This window comes from Aspergillus ruber (assembly GCF_000600275.1).
Source record: "Aspergillus ruber CBS 135680 unplaced genomic scaffold scaffold00019, whole genome shotgun sequence".
NCBI classification, from domain to species: Eukaryota; Fungi; Ascomycota; class Eurotiomycetes; order Eurotiales; family Aspergillaceae; genus Aspergillus; species Aspergillus ruber.
The window spans coordinates 109,468-122,480 of NW_024467315.1; the positions used below are offsets into that span (position 1 = coordinate 109,468).

General features: G+C 45.8%; 5 protein-coding genes across 5 annotated transcripts; 2 read left to right on the forward strand and 3 right to left on the reverse strand.

Annotated features, from left to right (window-relative positions):
- Positions 1-148: 148 nt before the first annotated feature.
- Positions 149-1,447, reverse strand: EURHEDRAFT_531843 (cytidine deaminase). Its single transcript, XM_040787199.1, has 6 exons — positions 1,316-1,447; positions 1,107-1,240; positions 971-1,056; positions 680-761; positions 274-615; positions 149-201 (listed from the first exon to the last, which is right to left on the reverse strand). The coding sequence occupies exons 1-5, from the start codon at positions 1,389-1,391 to the stop codon at positions 577-579; spliced, it is 417 nt and encodes a 138-aa protein (XP_040637496.1). The 5' UTR covers positions 1,392-1,447; the 3' UTR covers positions 149-201; positions 274-576.
- Positions 1,448-1,751: 304 nt separating this feature from the next.
- On the reverse strand, positions 1,752-3,183 carry amcA (putative mitochondrial ornithine carrier protein AmcA/Ort1; the record flags this gene model as incomplete). The annotated part of the gene is made up of 2 exons (XM_040779711.1): positions 2,675-3,183; positions 1,752-2,621 (listed from the first exon to the last, which is right to left on the reverse strand). Exons 1-2 carry the CDS (start codon positions 2,783-2,785, stop codon positions 1,752-1,754), a joined length of 981 nt encoding a protein of 326 aa, XP_040637497.1. The 5' UTR covers positions 2,786-3,183.
- Positions 3,184-3,315: 132 nt separating this feature from the next.
- EURHEDRAFT_413799 (CGR1 family protein) lies at positions 3,316-4,175 on the forward strand. The gene is made up of 3 exons (XM_040782253.1): positions 3,316-3,438; positions 3,511-3,656; positions 3,708-4,175. Exons 1-3 carry the CDS (start codon positions 3,375-3,377, stop codon positions 3,846-3,848), a joined length of 351 nt encoding a protein of 116 aa, XP_040637498.1. The 5' UTR covers positions 3,316-3,374; the 3' UTR covers positions 3,849-4,175.
- Positions 4,176-9,790: 5,615 nt separating this feature from the next.
- Positions 9,791-10,947, forward strand: EURHEDRAFT_459340 (uncharacterized protein; the record flags this gene model as incomplete). Its single annotated transcript, XM_040784573.1, has 2 exons — positions 9,791-10,221; positions 10,284-10,947. The coding sequence occupies 2 exons, from the start codon at positions 9,791-9,793 to the stop codon at positions 10,945-10,947; spliced, it is 1,095 nt and encodes a 364-aa protein (XP_040637499.1).
- A 179-nt stretch (positions 10,948-11,126) lies between these two features.
- tma22 (putative RNA binding protein Tma22) lies at positions 11,127-11,976 on the reverse strand (the record flags this gene model as incomplete). The annotated part of the gene is made up of 4 exons (XM_040779108.1): positions 11,127-11,533; positions 11,609-11,696; positions 11,814-11,833; positions 11,913-11,976. The coding sequence occupies 4 exons, from the start codon at positions 11,974-11,976 to the stop codon at positions 11,127-11,129; spliced, it is 579 nt and encodes a 192-aa protein (XP_040637500.1).
- Between the last annotated feature and the right edge of the window lie 1,037 nt (positions 11,977-13,013).

A 13,013-nucleotide genomic window follows, 5' to 3' on the forward strand; every position in this document is an offset into this window, starting at 1 on the left:
TTTATGTTATTTACGAGCGTGTCATGTTTTTTGTTCTACTCCGCGGTACATTTCTGAATCTGTACGCGCAACCAGGTTGGTTGGTTTGCTATTGCTGCCGGGTAGGTAGCGGGCAAAAATAGATATAGTGGGGGAATTTACTGAATCAAACCGGTTGACTAGCTTTATTTAGCCATACTCTATTCTAGTATGTACAAACATCTGGATGAAGTAGAGGGATTTATCAACTAACCGAAATTGAATGTTTACAGTGAGTTCTGGAAAACTTCGTACCGTAGATCAGACAATCCGAAAAATCACGCATCATGATCGACTGGCATTCGTCAAGTATATCTCGGATCGACAGTAACCAGAGTTGTATGTAGATCATGGTGTACATTTTCCAATTCAGGTATGATGCTTCTACTATACTGTAGTACTTTGTGAAGACAAAGATAGTGATTATAAACGATATGTAACATTTCATATATAGGAATAGGCAGAAAACAGCGAATCCCACATAAACTCACGTGTACTACCCTACTACATACCACACCACAACGCCTAATCAAATTTCGCATACCCCGTTACATCACATTACCTCAAATCATCCGGTCCAAACGAATTCGGAAGAAGCTGAGCATGAAAGTAAGCTGCTGTCTTGTACCGCATCTCATAATCCAAGTGGTGGGGGAAATACCTCTCCCATAGTCTTCACAATATGTCCTCCCTGCCCATCATACATGTAGATCGGGACCGATGGCGTAAGAAACTCGCGCATGCTAGTGTAATCGAGTAGATTTTATTTGTTAGTCGGGTATAAACTTGCATAGGCGATGGTGTTCTGGAAGAGTGGGATGTCATGGGGATATGGATCCGCGAAAAAGCAACAACACCATTCAACGAAACAATCCGTCGACAAGAAACAAATTGGTAATAACATGATTCTCGTTGGATAAGAAAGTAAGGAAATACAAGAAAAGAAACTCACAATTGTCTACACATGCCACACGGCGACGCCCCCGGTGTGATATCCGAGGCCACGGCAACAGCCTTGAACTCTTTATGTCCGTTCACCTATCACCCCAATAAGCAATTTGTCCCACATAGGTGATAAGCAGACTTACGACAGCAGTTCCAAATGCTACCCTCTCCGCGCAGGTGCCCACGGGAAACGAGACATTCTCGACATTGGCGCCGATGATATATTCGCCGGTGTGAGTGAGAAGGCTTGCTCCGACGCGGAATTTGGAGTATGGACCTGTTGTCGGTTATTTATGATGTAGTGAGAGATGGGGTTATGGTTCTGTGTATCGTTGGTCGTCTTGTGACTTACAGTATGCGGTGGATTTGGCCGAAATGGCTTTGCTGGAGAGGATTTCTAATTCTTGAGTGGTGACAGTATTAGCCATGTTTGTTTTTACAGTGGTGGTTCGTAGAATGTTGAGATTTGGGTTCGAAAAAGGAGGTTAAGTTGACAAGTGGTTATATATCTGTATCTTATCTGACAACACATTTCCCCGCGTTTGACATGACCGTATATTAATGCCACATTCTATCTACAAACACCGATCTCCCAAGCTCCCAAGGCAAACAAAGATTCCAATTATATGCATGTATGACCAAGTACCCGTCTATGCTTTTCTGCACTCGTACTCCGCACCAATACCAGATTGGCCAGCTATAAAACAAATATCAAAATAGGTATCATAAACAAGAAAATATAGAGCAGAAAGAAAAATACATAGGAAAGATATAGGCAGGCGGAAAGGTCATGAAATGAAACCTCGCAGAGCTTCATAAACGGAGAAAATAAAGGCTGAACTGGGGGCTGAACGCGCGCAGGTTATCCCGCAGCCCCGGTACAGAGATCTTAGACCCTGTTGCTGCCACATAGTCTTGCCGACACTCAAGAAAGTCTGCCTTCCACCGTGCCCGGGCCGGATGACATCTTCAGTTTGCATCCGCGATTTGATGGTGTCGGCTGGGTAGAATAGGAAGTTGTAGCTGATGCCGCCTGCTGCTCCTGCAACCATTTGTTGATATATCGGTATGGTCACCGGATCTGATGTATTTTGCCTCTTCGATGCGGCGCGCATCCTGAAAAGCCCTGAAACTCCCTCGTATCCTCCAAACCAGGCAGCGCCTCCTCCTGTTTCACGGATAAACGTGCCTAGCTGGCCTCGCCAGAATCCTAATATTCCATCGTGACGGAAAATAGATGTTATAATAGATAATGTACCTGGGGCCGCACGAGCGGCGCCGTTAACAGGGACCTGCATCTTGCATTTGACGAGTTCAATCGGAGTAAGCGCAATCGACGTGATCGACCCGGATGCTGCACCGCTGACTAGAAGCGCGGAGAAAGGCAGATCTTCGGTTGTCGAGGAATACCAGGTCGACCTCAGAATGTCTTGGAACATACGGTAACTGAAAAAAAGACAGCTATTCTCGACCGCAGCTCCTAGTAAAGGGGCATTAATGCCTCTGTACAGTCCCCGAATCCCATCTGCTCGGATCGATTGGCGGAAACAATCCAATGGCCCTGTATACCGGAGGGGTAGATGATCTGGTTGCGATTGCAGCCGGACTTTCACGGTGTCGAAAGGGTATTCAATGACCTTGCCGGCCATTCCTGCAGCCTAATAGACAGTAAGTACCAGACGCTCTCAATTGGTATCTTGGAATGACTCACCGATCCGCAAAAGACATCCTTCAAGGCCTCGAGTGCCTGATTCGGAGGAAGTAGGGGAAGCTCCATGGACCTTTCATCGTGAATGGTTACCGCGTGTTCTGCAGCCGCCATTGGCGTAGATATAGATGGGAAACGAGCACTGAAGAGCTCCGGAAGCACGGGTTGGAAGATTGGGGGAGGGGGAAGGAAAGGAGTTTTTTCTTCCTATCGGTAGAGCATCGTACAAATTTCTGAGGGCAACGCCAAGGGCGAAGGACGGGAGACGAAGAGTATTTAAGGACTCTTTTTTAATCAATCGTAAGCGGGGCGGAGTATTTCGAGCGAGGGATTTAATCTGATGAATCCGATCCACGCGCCGGAAAAAAAAAAAAGAATGGTACTCTGTAATACGGAGTAATATAATAAGTTTGTAAATGAGGACGAGACCAGTTGTTGCGCGTGGGATGATCCCAATAATAAACCGGTGTCAAATATTGCAGTATAGTGGGGATTTTAGGAAGTTCGCCCAGCTTGAGTGGAAGTCATTACTAGTCATTGCCGTTCTGAGAGCGGATGTATGGGCCCGGATTGGTACTTTTGCCGAGATCCGGTTATCTGATCGGTCTAAGATAACTTTTTCCTCGGTTTCTGAGAGGCTCAAAAAAATTTCCATCGCTATTATCCGCCAGGCTCAACATTCCTCGATTGGTATATTTTGATCATGTCGACTGCGACCACAGCTCCCTCCACAGCTCCTGCACCCGTTAAGGGCATGAGGAAAAATGGTACGATATTGGACACCCACGTTCCGTGCTTTTTTATCTTTTCGTTAGCTAATGTTTCTGGGGTACCCGCAGGCAAAAACTGGCACGACGCTAGGAAGCCCTTCCGACCCGCTGCCGGCATGACCTCGTTTGCGAAAAGACAGGAACTACGTAAACAGCATGAAGCCATCAAGGAACACGAAAAGGAGTTGAAAGAAGAAAAGGAGGCAGAGCGTCAGGTGAGCATACTGCTAAGTGGTGACCGTCTGGATGCTAATAATGGATAACAGGCCCATATTCAAAGGATCAAGGAACGCAGAGCCGCAAAGGAGGAAAAGGAACGATACGACAAGATGGCAGAGAAGATGCACCACAAGCGAGTCGAACGTCTCAAGCGGAAAGAGAAGCGCAACAAGTTGCTCAACTCATGATCCCATACTATTGGAGGCACGTCCTTGCATATTGCCCGTCTGTACATTGTGTGATGCCCACCGCGTGTTGCTGCTTATGCGCGTGTCGTACATTTTCGTTTTGTTAGTTTCGATCAATGGCGTTGGGGGATTGGGTCACGACTGCGTTACTTTGCAAAATACCTGCATATAAACATGGATTATCGTTTTATCCTCATTTATTCGAAGCTCTTATCTGAAAATTTGCAGAAAATACTTCATCTCCTTTTTATAAAGATGATAATATACAATATTTAGTTTCGCGGTTCTGAAGATTTGAGTAACGCAACCTATACTCTAATACATGCCTTGCGCTTCCATCTCTAGTCGTATTGACGGATATCTAGAATTCCTTGCGACACAGAAACTCTCGAGAACTCATTCAAAATGCCCTCCCTAAACAGAAAAATGCGCAAGCACTTGGATTTTCTGTGGAACAATCCCCGTGGAAGATGGTGCCAACAGTCAGGCGGGATGGCGGGAATGGTGATAATGCCCTGTATGAGTACAACATCCTCCGGGTTGGCCAGTTTGACTTTGAATGTCTAGGGTCCGAAGACTTATTCAATTCAATGCCGCTTGAAGAGCTTCAGAAGTACCCCGTCAGCCCTTCCTCACTGTACCACTTACGAGAGTACAACTCAGCAAAGCGTGGTAAAATGCACTGGCGAGCCATTGATTGTGCAACTGATATTAAAGTCTACGTGCAAAATGGACCTAGATGGGCTCAAGACCAATGACATATGCCCCCGACATACTAGCCGTTCGCAGCCTCGACTGGCTCGAGTAAGTGGCCTTCCTTTGCAGAATGCGGCAATATTACTGATCATATAAGGGAACACCACCCTTTATTTCTAAGGTGATTAGGATGGCATGGCCAACGTCCACTTACATACAAAAGTTCGGCAAAGCAATATTCATGTAACCTATTTTAGAATTTTTCAAGATAGGCCAGTGTGCCCACATTGCCATAGCCGCTTATTAGCCTTGTGACGGCAAAGAGGATTGGATTCTTTTGGGGGAGTTTGCAATCTTAATCACAACAATGCAAAACCCTGCCAGCCAACTGAAGGTTGAGGCGGAAGATGAAGATGAATAAGAGGTTAAGAGAGAAGAATGAGGAAAACTTCTTGACATATCAGAGGAAGAACTTCTCAATTTGAATTTGAATTCCCAAAAAAAGAAGTGCTTCCCCATACTGCTTCTCTCATATGTTGGACCTCAACATGGTCGACTATTCTATGCTTCACTAAATCACCGCCAACTAGTGATCAGGCAGTCAAAGCTCTATAGCTCTGAGAAGAAGGCGACTGCACCACTTGACTTTTTTCTCGCAGGTGCTTTTGAGCCAACCCATTCAACAATCAACGGCCACACATGAAAGCCTACATAAGAAACATGACCCCCAAGATGATGAGGAATCGCCCTCCTCTAAGGTCAGGAGGGTCAGCGACAAGCAATGTCAGGAATCAAAAGATAACATGGCCGATTAGTACTCGACGAGTCCACCATTCTGTATGGCAATATACAAATTTAGCGAAGTCACCATGAAATACCATATTGCGCTGTATACATTTATAGACATGTTTCCGTCATGCACTCATAATATCTGATATTGGAAACGGGTATGCTCGATAGAGATGCCATAATAGTGATTGGATCTCCCGCAAAGTTGAATGAAGCTATGTTGTATGGTTGATATGGGGCATGTTTTAGCCCTATAATTATCATGAGTTCTAGTTAAAGCCATAACATAACTGGATTCCAAAGTCACATTGAGCAAGTTCATAACATAATATCGACGAAGATGCGAATAAACCCATTCACTTGATCTGATTTATTCGCCCTCAATGACCGTTACCACCGATAGTGAATAAATCTTCCTCTCTCCTCTTCTTTTATTCCATATCTCTCCAGTTATGATCGTTAACCATCTATACTACCCACATTGCACAGAGAATGACTTTCTCATACCCCTCACTACGCCATAATTGGAATGCTACTCCCAATAATGTCAAAATGATAGACAATTTTCTGGAGTTATGTAGAAGCCTGCGATCTGAATCAAAGGTCATCGATAAGAAATACCTGTTCTTTCGGACTTTCGTCAACCCATACTCTAAAGCTAAGTTCAACATTAGGAACCCCAAATATCTCGAAAGAGCCAGAACAGATGGCTGGAATGGAACATTTTGCTAAAGCCCTGTGAGCCAGTTGTGAGCACAGCTCCTAACCTGCGGAAGTATGACAAATACTGCACTGGCCACATGGTATGCGCTTCTGCTTCTGGGAGCTCATCTTTCAAAGAGCAAGAAAAGAGTTGCCCAGTTCTCGCGAATCCGTGTGAGGCCGGATCGCCAGATCTAACCAAGAAGTATGTATCTCTCTATGTATATTACATTCTTCTTGAATCCGGATGGGAAATCTCTACAGGATTGACAAGTTAGCCCGTCCATGAACGACTGAGGTTGTTCGATAAAGTTGATGTGGATTGACACTATAATTCATCGTTTATAGTCCTATTTGTAAATAAGAGATTCATTGACATTTCAACAAGTTGACATCAATGCGGTACTGGGAACGTGGTAATCCTCACATTTACCTTGGGACGTTCAAACAGGCCGCTAAAACCTATCACTGTGGTTGCTGTTGGTTATTTTCCCGAGGTTAATTGCTGACCGCGCAGCACTCAAGCCATTCCTTAGGGAAGTTGACTCCTGGGATGACCTAGAAATCTCAAGACTATATGACGACTTTGACAGCAAGACATGAAAGCGAGCTGGGAATGGAATTTAATTCAGTTGATACAAGCAGACCCAGAGATGCAGGAATATTCATTACTGGTTTATACGCCATCCTGACCATCTCGGATTTCTGTTACCTGCCACTCTCATTGGGTCTTCGATCGCCTGTTAAGAGAGACATGAATGATGTAGGTATTGCAAACATATATAATTCCATAAAAATATCTTCATACATTTGGCCAAAGGACATTATAAGCATCTCTTTACTCCAGAGCAAAACAAAATAGCGACAGCATCTACTTCGGTTCTTGATATTAACAGATAGTGCCAAAGCTTCAAGATCCGTCAGAGTATAGCATACGGGCAGATTCCCGAGAAGTGGCCCTCCGGGGAAAGTTCAAATCTACTGGCAAATCCTTATCGGGAAGGTCAACCTTCCAAGAGAACTGGCCAATGCAAACTGTCAGGCTGAGGGCCTAGCTATGAGGCTTTAATATGAGTTCGCAGATTATGAGAGCATTAGATCTGGTCTTCTCCTAGTACTTCGATTCACCATCGAACCCAACGCTCAAAACCTATTAATGGGAATTAGGTGCCCTGAAACTGCGTGGGGAACTCTCAAGATGTAATGCTGCCCCACGCCTTGGGAAGTTAATACATGTACTTTTTGAGAAACTGATGAACATGGATGCAGAGAAAATGGAAATCAATGTATCTTCTTACAGCGATTTCGAGAGCTTGTGCAGAATCTTAAGACGAAAACCACCATTCCTTCGTGGTTGGGAACGTCCACTTTCCTTCGGGCACTTTCACGCAGTCTCATCCTACAGGCACTGATGAGCCTGGGTTAGCACGTGGAAGGATGTAGGTGCGAGCGAACTTTACCAAGCCTTCCAACAATTCAAAGCAAACCTCTCGCCCTAAGCATCGTGCCGCGGAGAAAAAGAAACCATTGGAAAGCTTCCACCCTCGAAGCATGCACAACACTTCACCTACAGGTCCTGGCCCGAGTGTCCAAGAGATCTCACAGCAAACGAGATGTTTATGGAGCAAATCTGAGTGCAGATGACTTGCATGAGCCGCGCAAGTTCAATTAAAGATGATGAGTCATAAACGAAAACCTGATAGGCATTACCAAGGGTAGCGCCAACAATATTGGCAGAACATCCCCTATGTTCCGGGTTTCCCACCAAAGGCCGAAAAATGGTTGCTTGTTAGTAGACATAAATATAATGACTGTCAGGACGGGATTACAGGCATAACGACATCCTTGAGTACTCAATTATTGCCGAAAAAAAAAAGAAAAGAAAAGAAAAAAGACGTCAAACTATAAAAGGAGGAGGAACTTCTGTGCGTTTATTTGGCTAGCTAATCCTAATCTATCATCGATTTGATGTAGTAATACCATGTTTCCATCGAAGTTTATATACTAACCCCAGATTGAGTTCTAACATCGATAAGGCAGCAGGCTCAAACGAGACTCGACTTTCTTGAACTCAAGTTCATCCCATGAATGAAGTTAAGGCTAGGCTTGCTTCAAAATAAAGGGATGACAGCAGTCACTGCACATCGTCAAAGTCTTTGAAATCGCTTTGTGCTTGAAATCCCCAACATACTGGAACATATTAATTGGCGAAGGTTGTTCTTCACATCATAAACCTGGATCAAATACCTCCTGATCAAGTAAACCAGGGGCTCATTTACGAGTGTCTTCAAGAAGTGGTTACTCAATACAACTTTTACTCGCCGAATGGGACTAACAGAAGACCATTTACGAATTGAAGTGTCTCGGTGTGTTTGAGTTCTTGCATTACACCCTTAATTTTGGCCCTTCTAACCTAAGTGGATCTATAGCAATATTACAGGATTTTTATAGCTAGATCTCAAAGACATCGGCTTTTCCAAATACGCGCGGGACCGGATCAAGAAATATTGGAGGCAATACAAGGCACGTAGCATCTTCATGCTGCCCATGGGCTGAGTTCATGTTATTTGACTTTCTGCTCTCGAGATTCGTTGTACTAGTGGATTATAGTCAGGAAGGAGGGACCCCCAGCGTAACCCAGGATGCAGACCATCATTTTCAGTCTCAATGACAAAAGGCTTTTAGCACATGGGAAGCGAACTGCTTCCCCATTCTGGCAATCTTGCAATCCACAATGGAGTCCGCTGTCCGCGCAGTGCGTGGGATAAACTGCGATTGGCGTACTCCACTAAGCCATGATAACTTACTAGCCAAGAGTACAACAAGTCATTGGGCTTGAGGTACCACTACCCAGGCGACCCTCTGGTGTAGGTCAAAAAATTCTCACAGGCTGTCAGCAATGTTGAAGCTAAAGCGGCCCTAGTGGTACCCGCCATCTTCCTCGAGTCCTTCTCGGGGCATTCCGCTCTACAACCCTTCCTACAGGAAGTGGACTCCTGGGATGACCTCGACATCACCAAGTTGCCCGAGGCCTTCATAAGGCACGAAGACCTTCGCAAGCAGGTGGGCAAGCAATCTACGGAGAAGACCGGCAAACTCACCAGGAGGCGAATGCAGGATGAGTTAGGAGAGGGAAATACAATTGACACGAACAAGTCGCGGCGACTTCACAAAAAACAATACAAGAGTGTGATTGTCTAACTTACCTTTAAACTCTACGATATACTTCCAGTCTTATCACATAAAACATATGCTTTCACTGCTTGGCTTTCATTGCAATTATTTTCATATCTCTCGCAATATTAGGACATCTCTAGGGAAGAAACCAAAAATTTGTGATTCCTCAGTCTAAACATCTGGAATTTTACACTGAAACCGATGTCAAATTTAGGGTATCATCTTGTAATATCATAGTATTTGTATGTGTTCCCTTTTTAGAAACATACTGCCGATCAGGGCCTTGGCACCGTTACTGTCTAAGCTTCGAGACACTTCAATATCAATGCTTCCACGGAGTAAAGAGCAGGGAGAATGTGTTCGATACATACATACTTGAAGGAGTCGCTGTTTAACCATCTCTTATCCGTGACATACTTCCCCGCTTATTCAACCAACCGTCCAACCACGATACCCAGATAAATACCCACCTACCCTTAAAACAACCGTTTTCGGCAATGTCGAGCAATGGTGATCGGAAGACATTCCAGAGCTTCTACCCTACCCAACAACGTCATGATGAGCGTCGATCCGTCGACATGAGTTGCGATGATAAACATCAGGATCGCCATGCGATAATCGACTCCAACGACAATATAGACCCCGGGAAATCGAGGCCGCATAAACACAAACGCAGCAAATCGCGCGATATCCGATTTCCCCGGACAATGAGTCAGATTGCTTCTTCGACTGGTGCTGGTGCCAGAGCTTTGCTTCCGACTTGGTCGGGGTCAGGTAGTAAGGAGAAAGATCGCGAGGGTGATGATGGGTTGTTGAGGCCGGTGACGCGGGATACTTCTCGGACGCGATGGGGGTCGGATTCGACCAGTGGTGTTGGGACTGGGAGTAGGAGAGGCAGTTTCCTAGAAGGGGTTGAACAGAGTGATAGGATTGGTCCGCCCAGACAGCAGGAGGTTCGCTCGCCGGGGGACTTGGAGCAGGTGACGAGTAGGAGAAAGCAAGCAGAGGAGTGAGTACATCTCCTATTCCTCCTCATCCGACCCATTGGGACGCTGACAAGGACTCATTCAGATATCTACGATCCGCACTGGTATCAATTGGGACGCTCGCAACGGACACCACCCGCCGACTTGACTACACGTACTACAATCTCTTGGAAAAGATCACCGCATTGAATACGACCATTAGCTCCTTTCAAGGCCTGGCCGACTCAACATCAACAATATTCAACGAATTCGAACGAGAAGTCGCGGGTATGTACCAGGAGATCAACAGACAGGTCGGAGAACTCGGCGAATTCCAGCCCCAACTCGAGAAAGTCGAAGCTCTCGAAGAACGCATGAAACGAAGCAGAGAAAAGGCCGAGGCGCTTGAGGGCAGACTTGAGAAGATGAAAGACGAGGTTTCCCGCTGGGAAAAGAAAGAGGTGGAGTGGCAGTCTCGTGTCAATCGGCGACTACGCATCTTCTGGGGCGTTGTTATGGCTGCTATGCTGGCTCTTGTGATTGCTGTGGTTGTCCAAAACTGGCCCTTTGTTGATTCTTCTCAAGCGCGTTTGCGAACTACGTCGTTGGATAACCAGACCTCGGGCATTCCCTTACATCGAGATTCCACTGCGATTTCAAAGATGAAAGACCAGAAGAGCGAGCCTAATCTTAATCATCGTCAAACTGCGAGCGCGGCAGGCACGTCGCCCACTGAAGCCGATCCTCTTAAGATGTTTGACGAACTTTGACGATTCCGTCTCTGGGATCTGTTCACCTGCCTTCTTTTATTCGGATTTCTATTTGTACCGGCAAGATGTTTTCATGATACCCCAGCATGCAGTGGAGTTATTTTCTTTTCGGGTCTTTACCAGTATAGTCGCTGTCGAATAACCATTATAATGCAAAACAAACGTCAACCCTCATCCGATCAAGTGGTGCTCTTCTTCTTCTTATCCTCGACCAACTCGGTGTTCACTTCAGGAATTCCCTTTATCTCCACCAGCCACTCTTGCACATCGTCGCTCACGTCACCCTGAACTGTAATCTCTTCGACACCAGCGGCGGATTTTGTCACTGAAGAACCGGTAGCAAACTTCTTGCCGAGTTCCTTAGCGACCTTTTTGTTCTCCAACCCATGTACCTCCAACCCTGTGATGACGGTGACGTGCTTGCGCTTGTTACGCTCAATGCGCTTGATCTGGACTTTCGAGGCGGCTTTCCGCTCGGCATCGCGTGTTTCGGCTGCGGCGGCCTTGGCCTCCTTCTTCGCAGCATCCTTGGCTGCACGCTCACGAACGGACAATGAAAGGTTCGATAGGTTGGCGCTGACAGCTTCTATATAAGTAATGGAACTGTTAGTTTCTACCACCAGATTTTGCATTCCTTTTCTTTTGGGCAAGCTTTCCATACCTTCGGAGTATAGTTGTTCATGCAAGTCCGGGTGACTGTCCCTTAGCCACTCCTCGCATTTTTTAGCTGTCCCGCCGAACTCGCAGTACTGGAAATCTCGTATAGGTTAACCACCGAACAGCAGTCTTTCGCATGCCATTGACACGGCTATAATACGATGCAAGCGGGAAACGAGAACGTGTCTTCGTCAGGATCCATCCCATACCTCTGAAGGTAATGTACAAACTAGCAGCAAAAAACAGTTAGCATTGTAAAAAGTGAGAAGGGCTTTTTTTTTTAATTGCGTCACATGGATAAGACCAACCTCCGCAATACACGACGTGCTTGGCCTGGGGTTCAATAGGCCCGGATTCTGCGACTTCTGCCATTTTTAATATTCTTTCGAATAATAACACTCTTGCTCCTATTGATCGGAAGGTAGTATCGCTTGTCGTTCACGCAACCGTACGCGGTATCGATACGCGGGGGTCCGGTGGCCGCTGACCTAACCGTATGCGGTGATACTACATGCCATGGATGCACGTGATTTTTCTATACTACGATTGTTGGATGTATAATACAAAGTACTCTGTGGATGATAGTGGAGCAAAGTGAAAGAAAATCGTTTCTATTTCGGCATTAAAGCATTGGCCTCTCCTCCATGCACTCCGGGTTTTCCAAGCGTCTCAGATACTGGTGCATAATGCCGTTCTCTGTTTCGACTCTTGAAAGACCGGGCTGGATCGCTACTTGTTGTGCTCGGATTTAGTTTCTGGCCTTGTCGACGAATCTGTGGTTTCTGTTAGCTCATTGAAATGAATCAATCGAGAGGCGAGATTGGGATGATCAATGGTCTCGACCTGGGCAGATCAACCACTATGCAGAGCACAGAAGACAATCTTTGTCTAGGGAAAGTGGTAGACTGCGCGAGCAATTTCTGTATCCCGCGGACGCGCAAGTTAACAGGCAATCATCTACAGGAACCCTGTAGCATAGTACTAAGCTGCATTTAATGATAGCGACCTCCCGTGAAACCGGTTTTCAATGGGATAACGCCATTTGAAGATATAACGGAGCAATCGACCCCACGTTAAGATCTTCCAACTGATAACGGTTCTGGAGGGCAAGTGTCATCAGAAACACGAAAACTCCGGAACCAATCGGCAGCCAAGTGCTCGTGCTGGTCGAGAACCTACGCCGCATGGCAAGACGCATTTGGCAGTTAGGCTCAAGTAAACGTACAAAGCACTTTGTGGATGGTGAAATATGTACATCTGTTGATGAAACGTGTTGTGTGCGTTGGGGTAAATGATTGTGCACACATGAGGAAAATGAGGAAAGTAAACATTTCAATCACCGGAAGATACGGGACGCAAACCCATGCTGGTACAATTGATTGAGCAGGAAGGATTTAGTGATTAGCATA

Coding starts and splice junctions, on each gene's coding strand:
- EURHEDRAFT_531843 (XM_040787199.1), bottom strand. CDS start 1,391: ATGGCTAATACTGTCACCACTCAAGAATTAGAAATCCTCTCCAGCAAA. Junction 1,057..1,106: donor TAGCATTTGGAACTGCTGTC/GTAAGTCTGCTT, acceptor TTGGGGTGATAG/GTGAACGGACATAAAGAGTT. Junction 616..679: donor TTGTGAAGACTATGGGAGAG/GTATTTCCCCCA, acceptor TTTCATGCTCAG/CTTCTTCCGAATTCGTTTGG.
- EURHEDRAFT_413799 (XM_040782253.1), top strand. CDS start 3,375: ATGTCGACTGCGACCACAGCTCCCTCCACAGCTCCTGCACCCGTTAAG. Junction 3,439..3,510: donor TAAGGGCATGAGGAAAAATG/GTACGATATTGG, acceptor GGGTACCCGCAG/GCAAAAACTGGCACGACGCT. Junction 3,657..3,707: donor AAAAGGAGGCAGAGCGTCAG/GTGAGCATACTG, acceptor AATGGATAACAG/GCCCATATTCAAAGGATCAA.